At 38.9% G+C, this 17,792-nt stretch overlaps 1 protein-coding gene across 1 annotated transcript in view; it reads left to right on the plus strand.

Moving 5' to 3' along the window:
- The window catches only part of ARHGEF38 (Rho guanine nucleotide exchange factor 38), a 148,556-nt gene that overhangs the window by 86,229 nt on the left and 44,535 nt on the right, over positions 1 to 17,792 (plus strand). Inside the window, exon 4 of the mRNA XM_082463099.1 lies at positions 11,404 to 11,551. Coding sequence (XP_082319225.1) covers positions 11,404 to 11,551 — 148 coding nt within the window. The remainder of the gene's footprint in view (positions 1 to 11,403; positions 11,552 to 17,792) is intronic.

The raw sequence follows: 17,792 nt of genomic DNA on the forward strand, positions 1-17,792 counted from the left end.
AACTTCACCAAAAGGACTTAACCAAAAGAGGACTTTTTCTCTCACGTAACAAGAAATCCATAACTCAATAGGCCAGGACTGAGACAGCTGCTTACTGGCTCCTTCCAGCTTTTTCCTTCCTAGTACTTAACTTGTGGTGCTTGGCTTCACGGCCTCAAGATGGTTAGTCCACTGCCAAGCATGCTTCCTGCTGGTAATGAGAGCAAAAGCACCTCCTCCTGAGGCTTTTTTCATGTTGGGGGAATAGAAATCTTTCCCAGTGACTTCTACCTATATCTCATGATTTCATTTTACACACACACTATTCCATTTCTCGCTCTCTCTCTCTCTCTCTCTCACACACACACACACACACATTCGACCACCTCTAACTGCCAGAGACTGGGGGAAAGGTCAGTAGTTTTAACTGGGTGCATTGCTGGTCCAAATTGTATTAGTTTGGAAGATGGAAGAATGGATAAGCAACTGGCAACAGAAGGCAGACTCATTTGTTCATTTTTCCAGTGGGGATGGCCAGCCCTCCATGGCAGAAGGGTGAGACAGAGGGTGTCCACCTCTAAGACACAGGCTCCAATGGCAGGGCGGTATTCTTGTCTGTTTTGTTACTGTTGTATCACCAGCATCTAGAATAGCGTCCTCAATAAGTACTTCCTGAATGAAAGACATGAATGACAGATACAGTGATAGGTATCCAGGACACTGGCTGGCATGCCGAGGGAACGCAGAAATTGTCGTTGTTCTTCTTGTTACCAGGTCTGCCTGCGGTTTTTCCCGTGTCATTTCCAGAGGCTGGTAGGTAGTGTAGAGCAACTGGTAGAGGCAAGCATTCTTAAGAGAGGTACTTACTAAGGTGGATAGATGGGGTGTCATGAGTTGGTCTAAGAGCGGGGTCCTTGGCGCTGTAAATCTTGAGGAGGGAAAAGTTGTTGTACCTTTTTCCAATCTAGCCCGCAGAAACCTTTTAACTTTCAACTCTCAGAGAACCAACGTTTTCTTAACGTGCTGGTTGTTATAAAGATTCCCACCTGAAGGTAAAGTATCCAGGAACTCAAAAATGTTCCTGAAGAGAGCACGAGTTACCATCAAAATAAACGGCTTTATTCTTGAATGTTAGTGCTGGGCTAATATTTAAAGAGCATCCAATCCAACCGTCTCATTGTTCAGACGAAAAAGGTAAGAGCCTGACTTTCTCCAAATAGCATCACTAATTCTGGACGCAGAAGGGGACTCCAGCTCTTCCTAATACAGGTCTTATTACGTATTATACACTGTCCATCTCTACCACCCACTAATGCTCCCCAGTTTGTCCTGCCCAGCTACCAGGCCACCCGCTACTCCCAATGTGCTGGGTGGGTAGTGCCTCAGTGATGGAATGGCCTCTCTTTTGAGAGACCCCACCACAATTATGCCTTTTTCCTCCCTGGCACTAGACACAGCAGTGGTTATGGGCCAAGACCCCACAGTTCACCCTGGCTCCCTTCCTTTCTCTCTCTTTTTTTTTTTCATGGTCGAGCTACCCTTATTGGTCTCACACCATTCCCTCCTAAAACCACTTCTCTGAAATTGCTGTTAGCATGTCACCAGAGACCTCAGAAATGTCAAATCCAATGAACACATTTTTCTGAATTTATCTTACTGTAGTGCGTCTGAAAAATTTTTACCGAAAGATTCCTGATGCCAAAAGAGAAATATCATGAGCCTCAGGGAACGTGGAGTTCTGACCCAAAGCCCCAGCCACAGGCATGAAATAATTTGGAGTCTTGTTTTGTCTTAAGAATTCACGTAAATTTTCCATTCTATTTTTTCACATGAAAATAATTTTTCTTCAAATATCTTCATAGAATTGATACTCAAGGGACATGCTTGTTTTAATCCCATGGCTGCATGTTCCACTTGGCACCTGGGCTTGGTTTGAATTGCATAACCCTAACCAGGGTCCCCTGAGTATCCCTTAGTAGCCAGTGTTATCCCCAAGTGAGGCAGGAACTAAATGAGACTAAAGGCAAAGGATAGTGGCTTCTGTAAGCAGCATTTACTCTTCCAACCTCTTTCTTCTCACACCCCTCCTCATTTTGCCCTGCCCTGGAGAACAGGAGGCTAAGTATGAAAGGAAGACAACATGTACATGATCTGGCATTTTGGCTGGCTGAGCTGCTGCCTTGTTTAGTCCCATCCAAGAAGGCTGGGCTCCCATCCAAGGAGGAGAGGCAGACCATGGGGAGCTCTCCTAGTCAGTCCGGGTGAAAGCTGCCAGGAAAGCTCTTTCATTTGGGGGTGGCATATTTACTCACTCAGGGAAGTGACAGCCAGAGGCTCATAGCCCAGATCTCAGACCCTCTTTCCCGGGAGTGGGTCATATCTACCCTCTGTCCTCAGGTTCATCCCACCCCCTTCTCTGTATTCTGAATGCTCTGTCTTGACAATCAAGTTTTACTCAGAACTAAAGAAGTTTCTTTGGGATATATCTTAGATCATAATCGATGCTTGAGAATTTTTTCTTCCAGTTTTATTGAGATATATTTGGCATATAGCACTGTATAAGTTTAAGGTGTACTGCATACTGATTTGATTTACATACATCTTGAAGTATCACAATAGGTTTAGAGAACATCCATCATCTTATATAAATATAAAATTAAAGAAATAGAAAAAAATTTTTCCTTGTGATGAGAACTCAGAACTTTTTTTTTTTAACATCTTTATTGGAGTATAATTACTTTACAATGGTGTGTTAGTTTCTGCTATATAACAAAGTGAATCAGCTATACGTATACATATATCCCCATATCCCCTCCCTCTTGCGTCTCCCTCTCACCCTCCCTATCCTACCCCTCTAGATGGACACAAAGCCCAGAGCTGATCACCCTGTGCTATGTGGTTGCTTCCCACTAGCTATCTGTTTTACATTTGGTAGTGTATATATGTCCATGCCACTCTCTCACTTCATCCCAGCTTACCCTTCTCCCTTCCCTGTGTCCTCAAGTCCATTCTCTATGTCTGCGTCTTTATTCCTGACAGGACTTTCTTCACAACTTTTATATATAACATACAACAGTGTTAATTATATTTATCATGTTGTACATTACATCCCTAGTGATTATTTGTAACTGGAAGTTTGTACCTTTTGACTGCCTAAGATTTTAACTAAAATTCTCTTTTACTATCATTGTAGTTGGTTTTTAGAGCTGAATTTATTACATATTTTTTCTTGCTAAAACAAGTAACTTCTTACTTTTAACCCTTTGTCTTAGTCAGTTTGGACTGCCATTAAAAACTACCAAAGACTGAGTAGCTTATAGACAACAGACATTTATTTCTTACAGTTCTGGAGTCTGGAAGTCCAAGATCAAGATGGCAGCAGATGAGTTTCCTGGTGAGAGCTCTCTTGCTGGATTGCCTTCTCACTGTATCCTCATATGGCAGATAGAGAAAGCTCCCTCTTCTTAAAAAGGCACTAATCCCATCATAGGGTCCCCCTCCCATGACCCCATATATACCTAATTACCTCCCAAAGTCTCCACCTCCAAATACCATCACATTTGGGGTTAAGGCTTCAACATATGAATTTTATGGGGGAAACAAACATTCAGTTTGTAACTCTCTTCATATGCAACAGCTCATTTAATATTTTCATAGAATTTTTGAATAAAATTTTATAGTAAAGAGGAGGGCCTTCAACTGGTATCTCTCAAAAAAATTTTTTTTTTTACAGGAGAAGAGAAAAACTGTATTGATTAGAATAAAGTTCAGCTGGGAGAAACAGGAAACAAAACAAAACTTTACTACCTTAAATAATATAGATATTTATTTCTCTATTATGTAAAAGTCTAAAGGCTTTGGGATTAGCAAATGCAAACTATTATATACAGGATGGGTAAACAACAAGGTCCTACTGTATAGCACAGGGAACTATATTCAATATCCTGTGATAAACCATAATGGAAAAAAATATGAAAAAGAATATATATGTATAACTGAGTCACTTTGCTGTACAACAGAAATTAAACACAACATTGTAAATCAACTATACTTCAATAAAATTTAAAAAAAACAAGCAAAACAACATAAATAACTCATGAAGATAAGATTTAATAATTAAGAACAGGCATCTTTGCTTTGTTCCCTTTCCTTTAGCTAGAAATTATTCTGTTCTATTGTTGTGGTTTTCAATAAATAGCTTTTGCATTTAAAAAATAAATAAATAAATAAAGGCATGTATTTTAGGTCTGAATGGCAACTCTACTCCACAGAGTCCTCTGGGATACAAGCTTCTTCTGGCTCACAGCTCCACTCAACCTTACCTTCATGGACAAGGTAGTATCCAAGTTCCAGGTAGCAGAACAAAGGAAAGTATGTAGAAGAAGACGTAAAGGATGAGCTAGCTACCTCATAAAGATATTTCCTGGATATCGTCATAGGACACTTCTCCATATATCCCATTGGTGGACTTTAATTGCATGGCCACTACTATTACAAGGGAGGCTGGGAAATGTAGTTTTTATTTGGGGCAGCCCATAATTCATCATTACAGAAAAGGGGGAGTACTGGTATTGGGAGATAATAACAGGCTCTGTCACTCACAAACTTGTTCACTCTCTCTGAAGTATTTCTCACTATTTTATCCTTGGCTTTGCTGACACCCACCCTAGTTTTTCTCCTTTCTCTCTGGCTGTAACTTCTCAAACTTTTCTGCAGACTCTTTTTCTTCTAGGCTCCCCTCAGTGTTAGTATTCCCAGCATTTGGTCCTCATGCCCTCTTCTCTTCTCACTCCATGGACTTTCTTGCATGACCATATCAAATTCATGGTTTCTACTACTCAGGTTTTACATACCTACATCTCTATTCCAGATCTTCTTTTTTCCTGAATCCCAGACTCATATATCCAATTTCATGAAGGGCCCTCCACTTGAATATACTATGGGTGACAAACTCAGTACATCTAAAATTCAACTCGTTGTCTTCCCACTAAAACACTCTATTTTGTCCTCATTGTCTATCCTCATGTTTACTGAAACTGAATTCCTGAGATATGCCTGGAGTTATCCTCTTCATCTTTCACATGTTCAATGTCCTTATTTTTTTTCTCTCTCTTCTCCATCCTCCCTGCTTTTGCTTTAGTGGTTAAAACTAACATCTAATGAGAATTTGCACGCCACCTTCTGATATAACTACATTACATATTTTAACTCATTTAATCTTCAAACAACCCTACCATTATGATTATTCCATATTTTGGATGAAGAAATTAAGGAAAAGAGAAATCAGGTAATTTTCCCAAATGTCACAACAGTAAAACCAGAATCTGAAACCAGTCGGTGGATTTTAGAGTACTCTCTCTTGACTGCCGTAACTTTCTGTTTTAGCCCTCCTTATTTATTTCTTACATTATTATAGAAGCCTTTCAACTGGTTTCTCTTTTCCAGTCTCCCTAACTCCTCCCCCAAATTCCATTGTTCATATGATTAACCGAAGAGTAAACTCTCTAAAATACAATCTAATCATATTAATCTGCTGCCTAAAATCCATCAGCGCTTCTCTATCACCTTCAGGCTAAAGTTCCAGCTTCTTAATTATCACAAGGTCTTTCATGATCTGGCCCCTACTCACCTATATAGCCTCTTCTGAAACCTCCCCCCCAGGTGTGGCACCAGCCAGCCATCGGAGACCACTTGCAGTTTCTGAGCAGAACCTGCTCCCTCCATGCATCTCTGTGCTTTTGCGCTCACTCATAACTCCTATTTCAAGGGCAGACTGTTAGGGAAAGAGCTCAAAGTTTCTCAAGAGCAGAATGGATCACCCTCTGTGTTTTGTAGCTACTGTCATACTTTTCACATAGCATGGGAAATGAGAGTTTACTCTTCTCTCTCCCTTACTGGCCTCCATAAGTCACCTGAGGGAAGTGTTGGTTCTTTGTGTCTGCAGTACTTACCAAAGTACTCAGTGCATAATAGTCACTCATTAAATGGTTATCAAATAAGGCTGAACTAAATAAAGACTATAATTACTTCACTCCCTTTTATGCCATTTTCTTAAACAAGGCCTACGGCAGGGAGGTCTCTTGGATATTGTTGGTTTCACTCTGGCTTACTTACCTGTAGGGGAAGTTCATCTTGTAGTTGGGTCAGAATAATATAGAAGCCTATCACTTGGTATGGTACACCTTGGGGATGGACATGAGGGTCTGCAAGTAAAGAAGAGGTGGGCCAAGAAGAGGAACATATATGTGTTTATATTAGTGACAGTTTACATTAGATGCCAGGATATAAAATGTGTTCAATATCCCTGGAAGCTGTTTTTAAAGGAGGTAACTAAGGGCATTTTAAAAGGTGCGCTTTTTTCCCCTCCTTTTGTATGGCAGATATTCTGGGGGGAAGTCAATGCAGAAAGTCTTGGGTTGTAGAATTTTGAAAAAGAAGCACACGATAGTTAGATTTATTTCAGAGGATTCTGGTGATTTTGTGACAGGCAGCCAGAAGGGAAATTACCTTAGCTGGTCTTGGCTCAGTCCCTTCTCCAATCCTAATCATTCTTTCAAGCCCACATACAGTAGACAGAACAGTTGTCCTTCACCACTGAAGAAATGCAGCCGAGAGTCACGTTACCGTGGAAACAGAATAATTTTTTTTTTTTTTTTTTTTTTTGCTGCAAGACACATCACTTCATCTGCACTATTATGAAGCAGCATACATTGGTAGGGCTGGGAGGGGAATCAAATATTCTGCCCCCCAGTATTGTACTTGGCCTCTGGGTGAATAAATGACTCTCAATTAGAGTGCTTAAATATCTTTTAACTTTAATCATTGTTATTAGAGGCCCAACAGAATTTTACTTGGAAAAGAGTAAAAAATTCAACTCTGCTGTTCAGGAGAGAGCTATAAATTCTTTCAAACTAGACCACTTCTGTTAAAGAAAATATAAGGGAATTTACAATTAATGTTTTCATTGTGTGCAAAATAAATGCCGTTGTCCTTTGTGTTTTGACTATCTGACTTGATCCTACTGTGGATTTATGAGGTTGTCCAGACCTCTTTCATCCTTTGTCTCTACTCTAAGCTGCTTTGTAGTGAACACACATATTTACAATTTCATCTCGTGTTGGGCTGCGGGTATTCAGATCCTCTCTTCCTGACTTGCTGCTGAGCTCATCTGAGCCTTGACTCCCTTGCCCAGCCAAAGCCCTCACTCCCGTTTGCTACCTGCCTCTGTGACTGGGAGGCTCGCCTCCTCTTATGCCCAACCCTAAATTTAGCCACTGTCCTATTTTATTTTCTCCTCTTGTAACTACTCTCTTTCTTACTATTTGTGTTGCTAACTGTCGTGAAGAGTGAATCTGTAAGACCTCCACTGGCAGAAGGATCAATTCAGTAAAATCCCAGGAACCTAACCAGGATCCCTTATCCCTTCAGTTCCAAAAATGTTCACAGTCACTGTGTTTCCTTACAAGTCCAAAAAAGCACTAAAACAAAAACCAACCAAGCAAAACACACACACACACACACACACACAGAGTCTAACTTTAATCACAGAGAAATCCCATAAATGAAAGGAAAGAAACATCTTTTATTGGCTGGATGGAAATTAGAAAATAATGTAATACTTTAAAAATACTAGTGTTTTAATGAAAATAAAAACAAAAATAAAAATAAACAAATGGAACCTAATTTAACTGAAAAGATTTTGCACAGCAAAGGAAACCATAAACAAAACGAAAAGACAACCCACAGAATGGGAGAAAATATTTGCAAATGAAGCAACTGACAAGGGATTGATCTCCAAAGTATACAAACAGCTCAGGCAGTTCAATATCAAAAAAAACAAACAGGGCTTCCCTGGTGGCACAGTGGTTGAGAATCTGCCTGCCAATGCAGGGGACACGGGTTCGAGCCCTGGTCTGGGAGGATCCCCCATGCCGCGGAGCGGCTAGGCCCGTGTGCCACAACTACTGAGCCTGCGCGTCTGGAGCCTGTGCTCCGCAACAAGAGAGGCCACGATAGTGAGAGGCCCGCGCACCGTGATGAAGAGTGGCCCCCGCTCGCCGCAACTGGAGAAAGCCCTCGCACAGAAACGGAGACCCAACACAGCCAAAAATAGATAGATAAATAAATAAATAAATTTATTAAAAAAAAACAAAAAAAAACAAACAACCTAACCAAAAAATGGGCAGAAGACTTAAGTAGGCATTTCTCCAAAGAAGACAGACAGATGGCCAAAAAGCACATGAAAGATGCTCAACTTCACTAATTATTAGAGAAATGCAAATCAAAACTACAATGAGGTATCACCTCACGCTGGTCAGAATGGCCATCATCAAAAAATCTACAAACAGTAAATGCTGGAGAGGGTGTGGAGAAAAGGGGACTCTCCTACACTATTGGTGGAAATGTAAATTGGTGCAGCCACTATGGAGAACAGTATGACGATTTCCTAAGAAACTACCATATGATCTAGCAATCCCATTCCTGGGGATATAGCTAGAGAAAACTATAATTAGAAAAGATACATGCACCCCAATGTTCATTGTGGCACTACTTACAATAGCCAAGACATGGAAACAACCTAAATGTCCATCAACATATGAATGGATAAAGAAGGTGTGGTACATATATACAAAGGAATATTATTCAGCCTTAAAAAAAGAACGAAATAATGCCATTTGCAGCAACATGGATAGACCTAGAGATTATCATACTAAATGAATTAAGTCAGACAGAGAAAGACAGATATCATATATCACTTATATGTGGAATCTAATAAAAAATGATACTAATGAACTTATTTACAAAACAGAAACAGACTCACAGATCTCGAAATGAAATTCATGGTTACCAAAGGGAAATGTGGGGGGAAGTGATAAATTAGGAGATTGGGATTAACACATACACACTACTATATATAAAATAGATGACTAACAAGGACCTACTGTATATCACAGGGAACTATACTCAATATTCTGTAATAACCTATATGGGAAAAGAATCTGAAAAAGAATGTATATATGTGTATATATATATATCTGTATAACTGATTCACTTAACTGTACACCTGAAAATAACACAACACTGTAAATCAACTATACTCCAATAAAAATTTAATGGGGCTTCCCTGGCGGTCCAGTGGTTAAGACTTCGCCTTCCGATGCTGGGGGCGCGGGTTCAATCCCTTGTCGGGGAGCTAGGATCCCACATGCCTTGTGGCTGAAAAGCCAAACAGAAGCAGTATTGTAACAAATTCAATAAAAACTTTAAAAATGGTCCACATAAAAAAAAATCTTTAAAAATAAATTTTAAAAAATGAAAAAATAAAAGTACTAGTGTTATAATTCTAGAAATAGTAGAGCAGCATTAGAAAGCAAGTGACATTTATTGAGGAACTTGTCAGTGCCAGGAGATTTAACATCCACATTTCATTTAATTCTCAAAATCATCTCAAATGTAACTATTATTTCCATTTTACAAATGAGAGATTTGAGGCTCAAAGAATTTTTTTAAAAAGTCATTCCCGAAGTTACTTCACAAATCGTAAATGACAGTGATTTCTGATTCTGAGTCCAGTGTTCCAGGCAACTGCGTCACTGTGTCCAGGGTCCAGCAGAACTCTGATGTGGGGAGGGCTAAAATCTAAGGGAAAAATGAGGAGAATATGGCCTCTAATCCTGGCTCTCCATCTCCTGACAGGACTTTGGAAAAATCATTTCTTTGTTTTAAAGTCAGATTTGTCCATCCTTATTTAATATGGATAAATAACCTCTTATCTCCTCATATGTATAAGGGGTTAAGCAGTTAATATATGCAAAACTTGTTGAAAATATAAAGCGCACTTCTATATCTGTAGGAAGAATGACTTGTTACTATAATAGACCCAGATTAGCAGGTCCATTATCACTTCCAATCAGTTCAGTCCCAAATCATTATCAACCCCAAACTGGCAATGTTTTGGGGAGCAGATCTATCACATATTTCTTCTGTGTCTCCCAAATCATCTTAACACGTTCTGGGTTGGAGAGTGGATGCATTTTTATGTGATGAAGTGGTGATTAAATCAAAGTATTCTCCAATATGTACTTGAGTCATCAGTTATAGACCCAATTTTATCATATATCAAAAAGGATTCCTTAAATACCTGGACATAATTAGCCCAGGTTGCTTTATGAACAGTCATAACACTGGTTCATAGTATTATCCAATTGATTTTTAACAGGAATAATGACCAGTTCTTTCTATTATCACATAAAAGAAAATATTTTATTTCCCTCACATCCACTGCTTGCCTCTCAGACAAACTCAGGAAATGTTAGTAAAATAAATAGCGAAAAATAATTTACCTAGAACCTGAAATTTCACTCTTCATGCCTCTAACAAATTGACAATAACTGCTCCATTTTGAGCATTTACTATGTATGTACTGTAATCTGAACTTTACATACCCTATCTCTTTAATTTTATAATGACCCTGTGCAATTGGATCTATTATTGTCCACATTTTATAGATGAGGAAACAGGTTCAGAGAGCAAAAACTAACTTGTCCAAGTCTGTAGCACAGCCTAACCTGAACCCATACAGACTGATTCTAAAGTACAGCCTCTAACTGGTGTCAAAGAAAAACTCACAGTGTAAGAGTTGTGTGTTTAAGTTTTATTCAGGGACTTACTGAGGACTCTAAGGAGACGACCTCTCAGTGGCTCTGAGGAAACGATTCCAAAGAGGTGGAGGAGAAGCCAGTTTATATATGATTTTTGGGGCTAGGAAATACACGCAATCAAACACACATCTTGCTGAAAGATTACTGTTGGTCACAAAGAACAGATATCCCAAGTTAATGATTTTAGTGCTTTTCTCTGTATGGGACGATGCAAGAATCTGGGGTGATTGAAAGGCTTCCTGAGACATACACCCAACCCTCTGAGGGTCTGTTTATCCAAAGCGACGAGTGCCTCATCCTGTTTTTCATCCTGGATTCCTCTCAGGGTGGGCAATTGCAGTGGGTGATGACTTAGCCCTCATAGAACCAGGTAGTGAGCGATGCCCTTTGTTTTTCTTTGTTTATCTTTGTTTACTCCAGAACCCTGCACACTAACCAAGGGCATAATCTAAGAAAACCAGCTTTCTTTTTCTGCCCACCTCCATTAAGCTCATTATCCTTTGTTTTATAAAAGACAGGAGGGAAGGAATGAAAAAGGGAGAAGGGAAGGAGGAGGGTGGAAAGAAAAAAAGGAAGAAAAGGGAGGAAAGAAGGTCCCTCAGCGTCATCCACTAGGTTGTTGTGTCCCCCCCCCCAACAATCTAGGTATAAAATGGGACCCATCCAACTTGTTAACACTAATCAATGTTGTCACAAAATAAATATGTGAAGTGCCAGTTTGGTCTGACTTGATGTCATCTTGCCTTTGTTTTGCATTTATCAGGAGAAGTATTCTTGCAGATTAAAGGGCCACTGGAAGATATTTATAAAATCTACTGCTATCACCACGATGAAGCGCACAGTGTACTGGAGTCCTATGAAAAGGAAGAGGAGGTGAAGCAACATTTGAGCCTCTGTATTCAGTCCTTAAAGTAAGGCCTTTTCAAATGATGATTTCCATGCACTCTCAGTCGCCTAGCAGGGAACATTTTAACTGGATGTAGATGAAAGGTCTCCCATAAATCCTATGTTTTATGAGGCTTGCTGGGAGCTCTACTTTGTGTTCTCTTCATGAAAAGCTGACATGCCAGAAACCCTGATTGACTTGGTTTTTTTTCCCTGCAAGGATGACTAAAAATAACATGGGAAAGATACGGGGCTCTGTAGAGATAGAAAAATGCAATATCAAAAATGAAATGTAGAAGAAAGGCCCCTCTTAAAGCTGTTGTTACTTGCCTGCTCCCACCTAGGTCAAGGAATATGTGAAACAGCCTGTGTCACCGTGGTCACGGGAGCACGTGGAATAACAAAGTTAGTGGGATGTCCCATGACCCTCTGAATGGCCCTTGCCATCCCCCAAACTCACTGTGGGGAAGGAGGGGAGACTGGCAAAGACAAGTCAGGCCCTGTTAAAGTTAGTTTCAGGAAAGTTAGTCACACCTTCCTTCCTCATCTCTAAATTGTTGGTGGGAAGTGCTACCTAATGTAACTTTTTTTAATCTGGGAGAAATATCTATTCACTATAAAAATCTGAAAAAGGGAGTTCCCTGGTGCCCTACTGGTTAGGATTCCGGGCTTTCAGTGCTGTGGCCCGGGTTCAATACCTGGTCGGAGAACTGAGATCCCTCAAGCCGTGGGTACGGCCAAAAAAAAAAAAAAAAAAAAAAATCTGAAAAAAAATATAAGAAAGCATGAATAAGATAAAAACCCTTACTATTCCATGTATTAATTCCTTGCTAACCATGAATTAAAAACCATAGTTTGTATTTTTTTTCTGATCTTATTTATATGCATAAATATGAACATGTGTTTGGGTTCTTTTAAATGGAATTAGTATCTTACTGTATCTCCAGTTTTCTACCGAATGAAGCTTAAAGCCAAAATGTCTTCCCTACTCCACATCTTACCCAGTGGTTCTATTGTGGTTTTTCACTTCTAAAGGTTATCCATTGTCAAATGGTCTTGATTAAGCTAAGAATTAACCAAGCAGAGAGAGCTATGGTGTATAAATCAACACACACCGACCAGTCTGATCTTCCCCTTTTATATACTCTATTGCAGGGGGGGCAGAAAGGGGGGTCTAATGTGGTACCACTGAATTAAGGTAAAATCAGGAGGCTAAATGAGACTACTCTGGAGAAAAGCCTTTCCAGGCTAGAACTGGGACTGAAGATGGGTTTAAACTGGACCCTACAAATTTCTTAAAATTAACTTTATTGCCCTCTACTGGCCGTTAAGTTATTGCAGTTCTTTAACCATTTTCATGCTGCGGGAAAAATAATTTCAAGTCACTAAATCGCAAGCATTTATTTAGCACCTGTGCTGTAACGAGCATAGAACTGGGTCCTGAAAATACAAAACTAAATCATACTTAAACCCTGCCCACAAGCAGCTCAATATGATCAGGTGATTCTTAAAGATAATATGTGAGGAGTAGCTCCAGTTCACTATTTCTCCATTATTGCTGTTTAGTTCAATGTTAGCAAATCAATTTAGATAAACCATGAAGTTTGAAGTTGTATCCATCTTAATAAATTCACATATTAGAAGCAACATCTTCTAAATTTACAGGTGCTTTTTCCAAGGAAGAAATAATAGTGTTATCCTGGGTGTGAATGAATACCTTTCCTACCTTAAACTAGTGGCAAGATCTAATCTAATTAATGTCTATCTTGAGCCATTTTCCTTCTTCAGTTTCCAGAAATAAAAGAGAGAAATCTTATAGCAAGTGACCAAGTAGAACCTTGAATCATCACTCTAACCCCAGCCCCAGGGCTAGAGGTCCACTCAGGGAGAGGATGTAGTTAATTTATTTTGGCATGTGCTTCTGACAGCTGACCAGAAGTGGAGCTGTCTGTTCAGAGGGAGATGAACAATAGTTTATTATTCATTAAGCTTTTGACTCCTAAGAGAAAGAAATTAACCATGCCAGAATATTCCATCAGGCAGTGTAGCTCAGTACCATACCCCGCTAAAACAGCTAAAGCAGAAGTAATTTGGAAACTTCATAAAATCCCAATTACTGAAAATTACTTTCAGACCCAAAGGCTTATTTGATCTTTTTCTGAAAGCCTTAAGTTCTTGTCCTGGTGATGTCCCAAATATTGTCTATTCTGCCCCATTCTGCTATTAGGGAATCATTTCAGGCATTGGAAGGTGCTAAGGTTTAGGAAAATACAACATCCAAAGGCAGTAATATTGGCAGGACTATTTCTTAAGGGAAAGAAAGTCAAAATAAAATAGTTTAAATTAGAGCTATTTTTCCCAAAGTTGCCTTTCCATGAAAATAAAGTTAATGATGAATTGTACTGGTCTGCCTGATAACTGAAAGCAGGAGAATTATTGACATTACTATGATACTGACCTCAACTGAGTTAAGCTTTAAATTCTGAGAAACAGGTTTTCAAACAGGTTTATAGGCCAAAGAGAGTCTGGAACACCCCAAGGGCTTGGTTTCCCTTGCCAAGTAATCAAAGCTATTACTGGGGCTCTGCCTTTTCCTTGTGGCTAAATAACGGAGCCCAAGCACACTTGCCAATTTCTAATGAATATTAGGTGTGGCCTCCATTTTCTACCATGCTGGGGGGTATTGGAACAACTGGATTTGAAGCAGTATCCATGAAGAAGGTGGCTCCGTGCCTCAGAAGTTAAAGCAGATTTTAAAGCAACAGAAGTTGCATTTTATCCAAAATTATAATGTTTATTGAGGGCCTAATAAATATTTATTATAGGTACTAGATAATGTTGAAAATATCTCTTTTTTCAAATATATAAACATAGTTCTTGCCTCCTGGGAACATACCTTCTAGGTGGTAGATAAACGAAACCATCTGGAAAGCTTAATAATAATACAAGAGTTAATTTAAATAACACACCAGAAGCTGTCACGGTGAGGTTCAAGACTAACTTCCAAAAGGAGAGTAGAGAGATTTCCCGGTTCGGTAACCAAGAGTCTTGAGCTCATAACATTTGGCTATTCTTTGAAGCCCATTATCCTTCAAAAGAGCAAATAATATTGGTATCCAGAAAATAATTTTGAATCCCTTTGAAACGTTTGGGCAGTGTTTCTTGGTGTGTGAGTTTCCCTTCACTGAACCCACCAGGGATGTGTAATAAAAGTGCAACTGCCTATGCTCTGCTCCAGACCAAAAAAAATTAGGATTGCTGGGGGTCCACTCCATGAATCTGCACTTTAACAAGCACCCTTGGGTGATCGTGGACACACACTCCAGTGAAGACCTACTTTAGAAGGAGAAATCATGCCCATGATACCCACTCACTGCTTTCCCTGAAGCACACAGGCTGTTTTCATGACTATAGATACAATCTAAGCAGTAATTTCAGGGTTCAGAAACCTTAAGAAAGAAAAAACTAAAACAATCCAGAAGCACAATCCCACATCTGCATCTACAGCTTATAAATTGGAAGTCTGCAAGTTTTTTATTTATTCAACAAGGAGTATTTACAGCGTCACATTAGTGACCTGTAAGATTACATGAAATACTGATTTCATACAGTTTTTAAACTTATGGAAATTATTTGCTAAATACCTAGTTACTTAACCTCTTTGGGGTTATTTAAGGTTTCTGCTCTGCATGAGGAAAGTGAAAAATAGAATAGCTATGAATGCAAGTGTAGCTATAATTAGAATAGGCTGTCTGCAGCCTCCTTTATCTGTTTTTCTAGTTATAAATACCATCAAATCCCTGATGCCTTCCAGAGGCCCTAGAGATTTGTTTATTTGTAATAGAAAAAGAATGAAGAGGCTTTTCCAAGTTTTTTGGTAGGTAACTGGAAGATGCATTTCTAACTTCACGTCTAGCTGTTATAAATTTATCTACGTTTTTCTTCTTCTTAACTGAGGCCACCATCCTCAGGAGGAAAACTTCTAACTTCTAGTCATCTGGGTGCTTTGGCTGCTCATATTACTGCTATAGCTTTTCCATTCAGGGAAGCTAAAAGCTCATGCAACACGACATCAAAGGAATAGATTTCAATTTGTCCACCACAGTTTATATTTCTGAATATTATTCTAGTGGGGTGTTCCAAGTAAAAATTAAAATCACTTTTGGAAACTCTTTCAGTTCTTTATTACATGACATTATGTTTGAAAAAAGACAATAATCCTTAACGGAATAGACACGAAAAAACTGGTGTTAACTGTGAGTCAAATTATAATGACCCCATGAGGGTGTAAGTTGGGGTGGTGGATATATTGTTAATTTACCCCCCAAAGGGGTAAATGGACCCAATTTAACTTTGTCCTTCCTGAAATGTCCTTGGCTGGGGTTAACTTCTGGAAAGTTTTAGCCTAAAAGGGAGATTTTTAAAAATGATAAGCAAATAAAAAGGAGATGTTATAACATAATGCCACTATTCCACTGTTGGAAAACCTCAGGTTCCTTTTCATAAAATGTTATATTTACATTAAACACAGTGTTTAATATATGTTATAATATGTAGGTTTTATTTGGTTGAAGTAAATGGAATAGAAAGAGAAAAAAGTTTTCCATGTCTTCTCTAGGAGTTAGAAGAACAATCTTTTCTTTCAACTTCAAAGTATGTGTTTTGGTTCCAAAATGATTGCATCTTTCATTTGTTTGTTTTCATAGAAAACTGCATTCTTATTTTTATTCAACTTCTGTCCCAAATTTTCTGATCTATGACTTGCAGAGCAAAATAAGAAAAGGAAATTCCTTAATAGAAGCGGATAGAAATTGGTGAAAGAATGTGAGCTTAAAGAAAATGAATGGAAAGAAATACTGGGCAGAAGGGTAGTGGTGGTGTACTTTCTTTCATTGAGATAGAAGAGTTCTTCAAACAGCAGTTAATAATTGTTTGAAACTGTAGCACCTGCTGATTTTTAAAAATTTATAATCCTCTGTTGGATTCCCAACTGGGAGGTCTTGGATTCAGCAAAACCTAGTTATTTCAAGACGTCTAGGGATCCATTCGTACACTGTCTGGAGAGTGAAGGGATACTTGCTATACATATATGTATACCATTGTTTTCCACATATATAAAGTACTGGGATTAATTTTTTTTTTAATTAAGCCCACGAAAACTTATGAAATTCAGCATAGGTAGTTATTGAATTTTTTCTCAATCATTGAATATGAAAAGACCATCTACTATGATGTGATGGGATCATGACATTTTTTTTGTATTGAAAACATTCATTGTGTTCCAAAAGACTGGAAACCAGAGGTCAAGGTGATCAGTTTATTAATACAGGCTATTACTTTATTTCTCTATAGCCACATGAGGCTTTCAGAGAGAAGTTCCTATCTCCTTTATTCTTGAAATTTAACTTGAAAGATTCCCACTTTTTTACTGTTAAATTAATTAATTTGACAAATACGTTTTGTGCTACTGTGTGCCAGTCCGCTTTTCAGGTACTGGGGCTACAACGGAGAACAAAGCAAGCATAAATCCTTGCCCTCCTTGGCATCGGGGAGCGGAGAGATAGACCAGAAACCAAATAAACATAGAGTATATTAGAAAGTGACAAAGCGTTATGGGGAGAAATAAAGCAGGGAATGAGAATAAAGAGTACAGTGACCACCTAGAGGGGTGGGATAGGGAGGGTGGGAGGGAGGGAGATGCAAGAGGGAAGAGATATGGGAACATATGTATATGTATAACTGATTCACTTTGTTATAAAGCAGAAACTAACACACCATTGTAAAGCAATTATACTCCAATAAAGATGTTAAAAAAAATAAAATTAAAATAAAAATTTTAAAATTTTAAAAAAATAAAAAAAAAGAGTACAGTGGGAGGCAGGTACAATGTTTACGAGGTTGGTCAGGGAAAGCGTCACTGGGCAGGGGCATTTGAACAAAGACCTGAAGGAGATAAGGAAGGAGCCATATAGATATCTGGAGGAAGAGCAGTCAGGCAAGTGCAAGGACCTCGAGGCAGGAGCCTGCCTGCAGGCTTCGAAAAGAGCAAGGAGGCGCGCAGTTGCCGCCGCAGATGGGGGAAGTAGCTGAACTATGGGAAATGAGGTAGAGAAGACGTGGAAGTAGAGGCAGATCGCGTTGCCTTGGAAGGACTTTAATTTTGCTTGAGCAAAATGGAAGCCACAAAAGCTAGCAATGCCGAGTGAAAGATTTTATGGGAATTATCTAATTGAATAGGTGAATTGTTTATAATCGATCTATATAAAA

Source organism: Balaenoptera physalus (genome assembly GCF_965194825.1).
Source record: "Balaenoptera physalus genome assembly, chromosome: 5".
Taxonomy (NCBI): domain Eukaryota; kingdom Metazoa; phylum Chordata; class Mammalia; order Artiodactyla; family Balaenopteridae; genus Balaenoptera; species Balaenoptera physalus.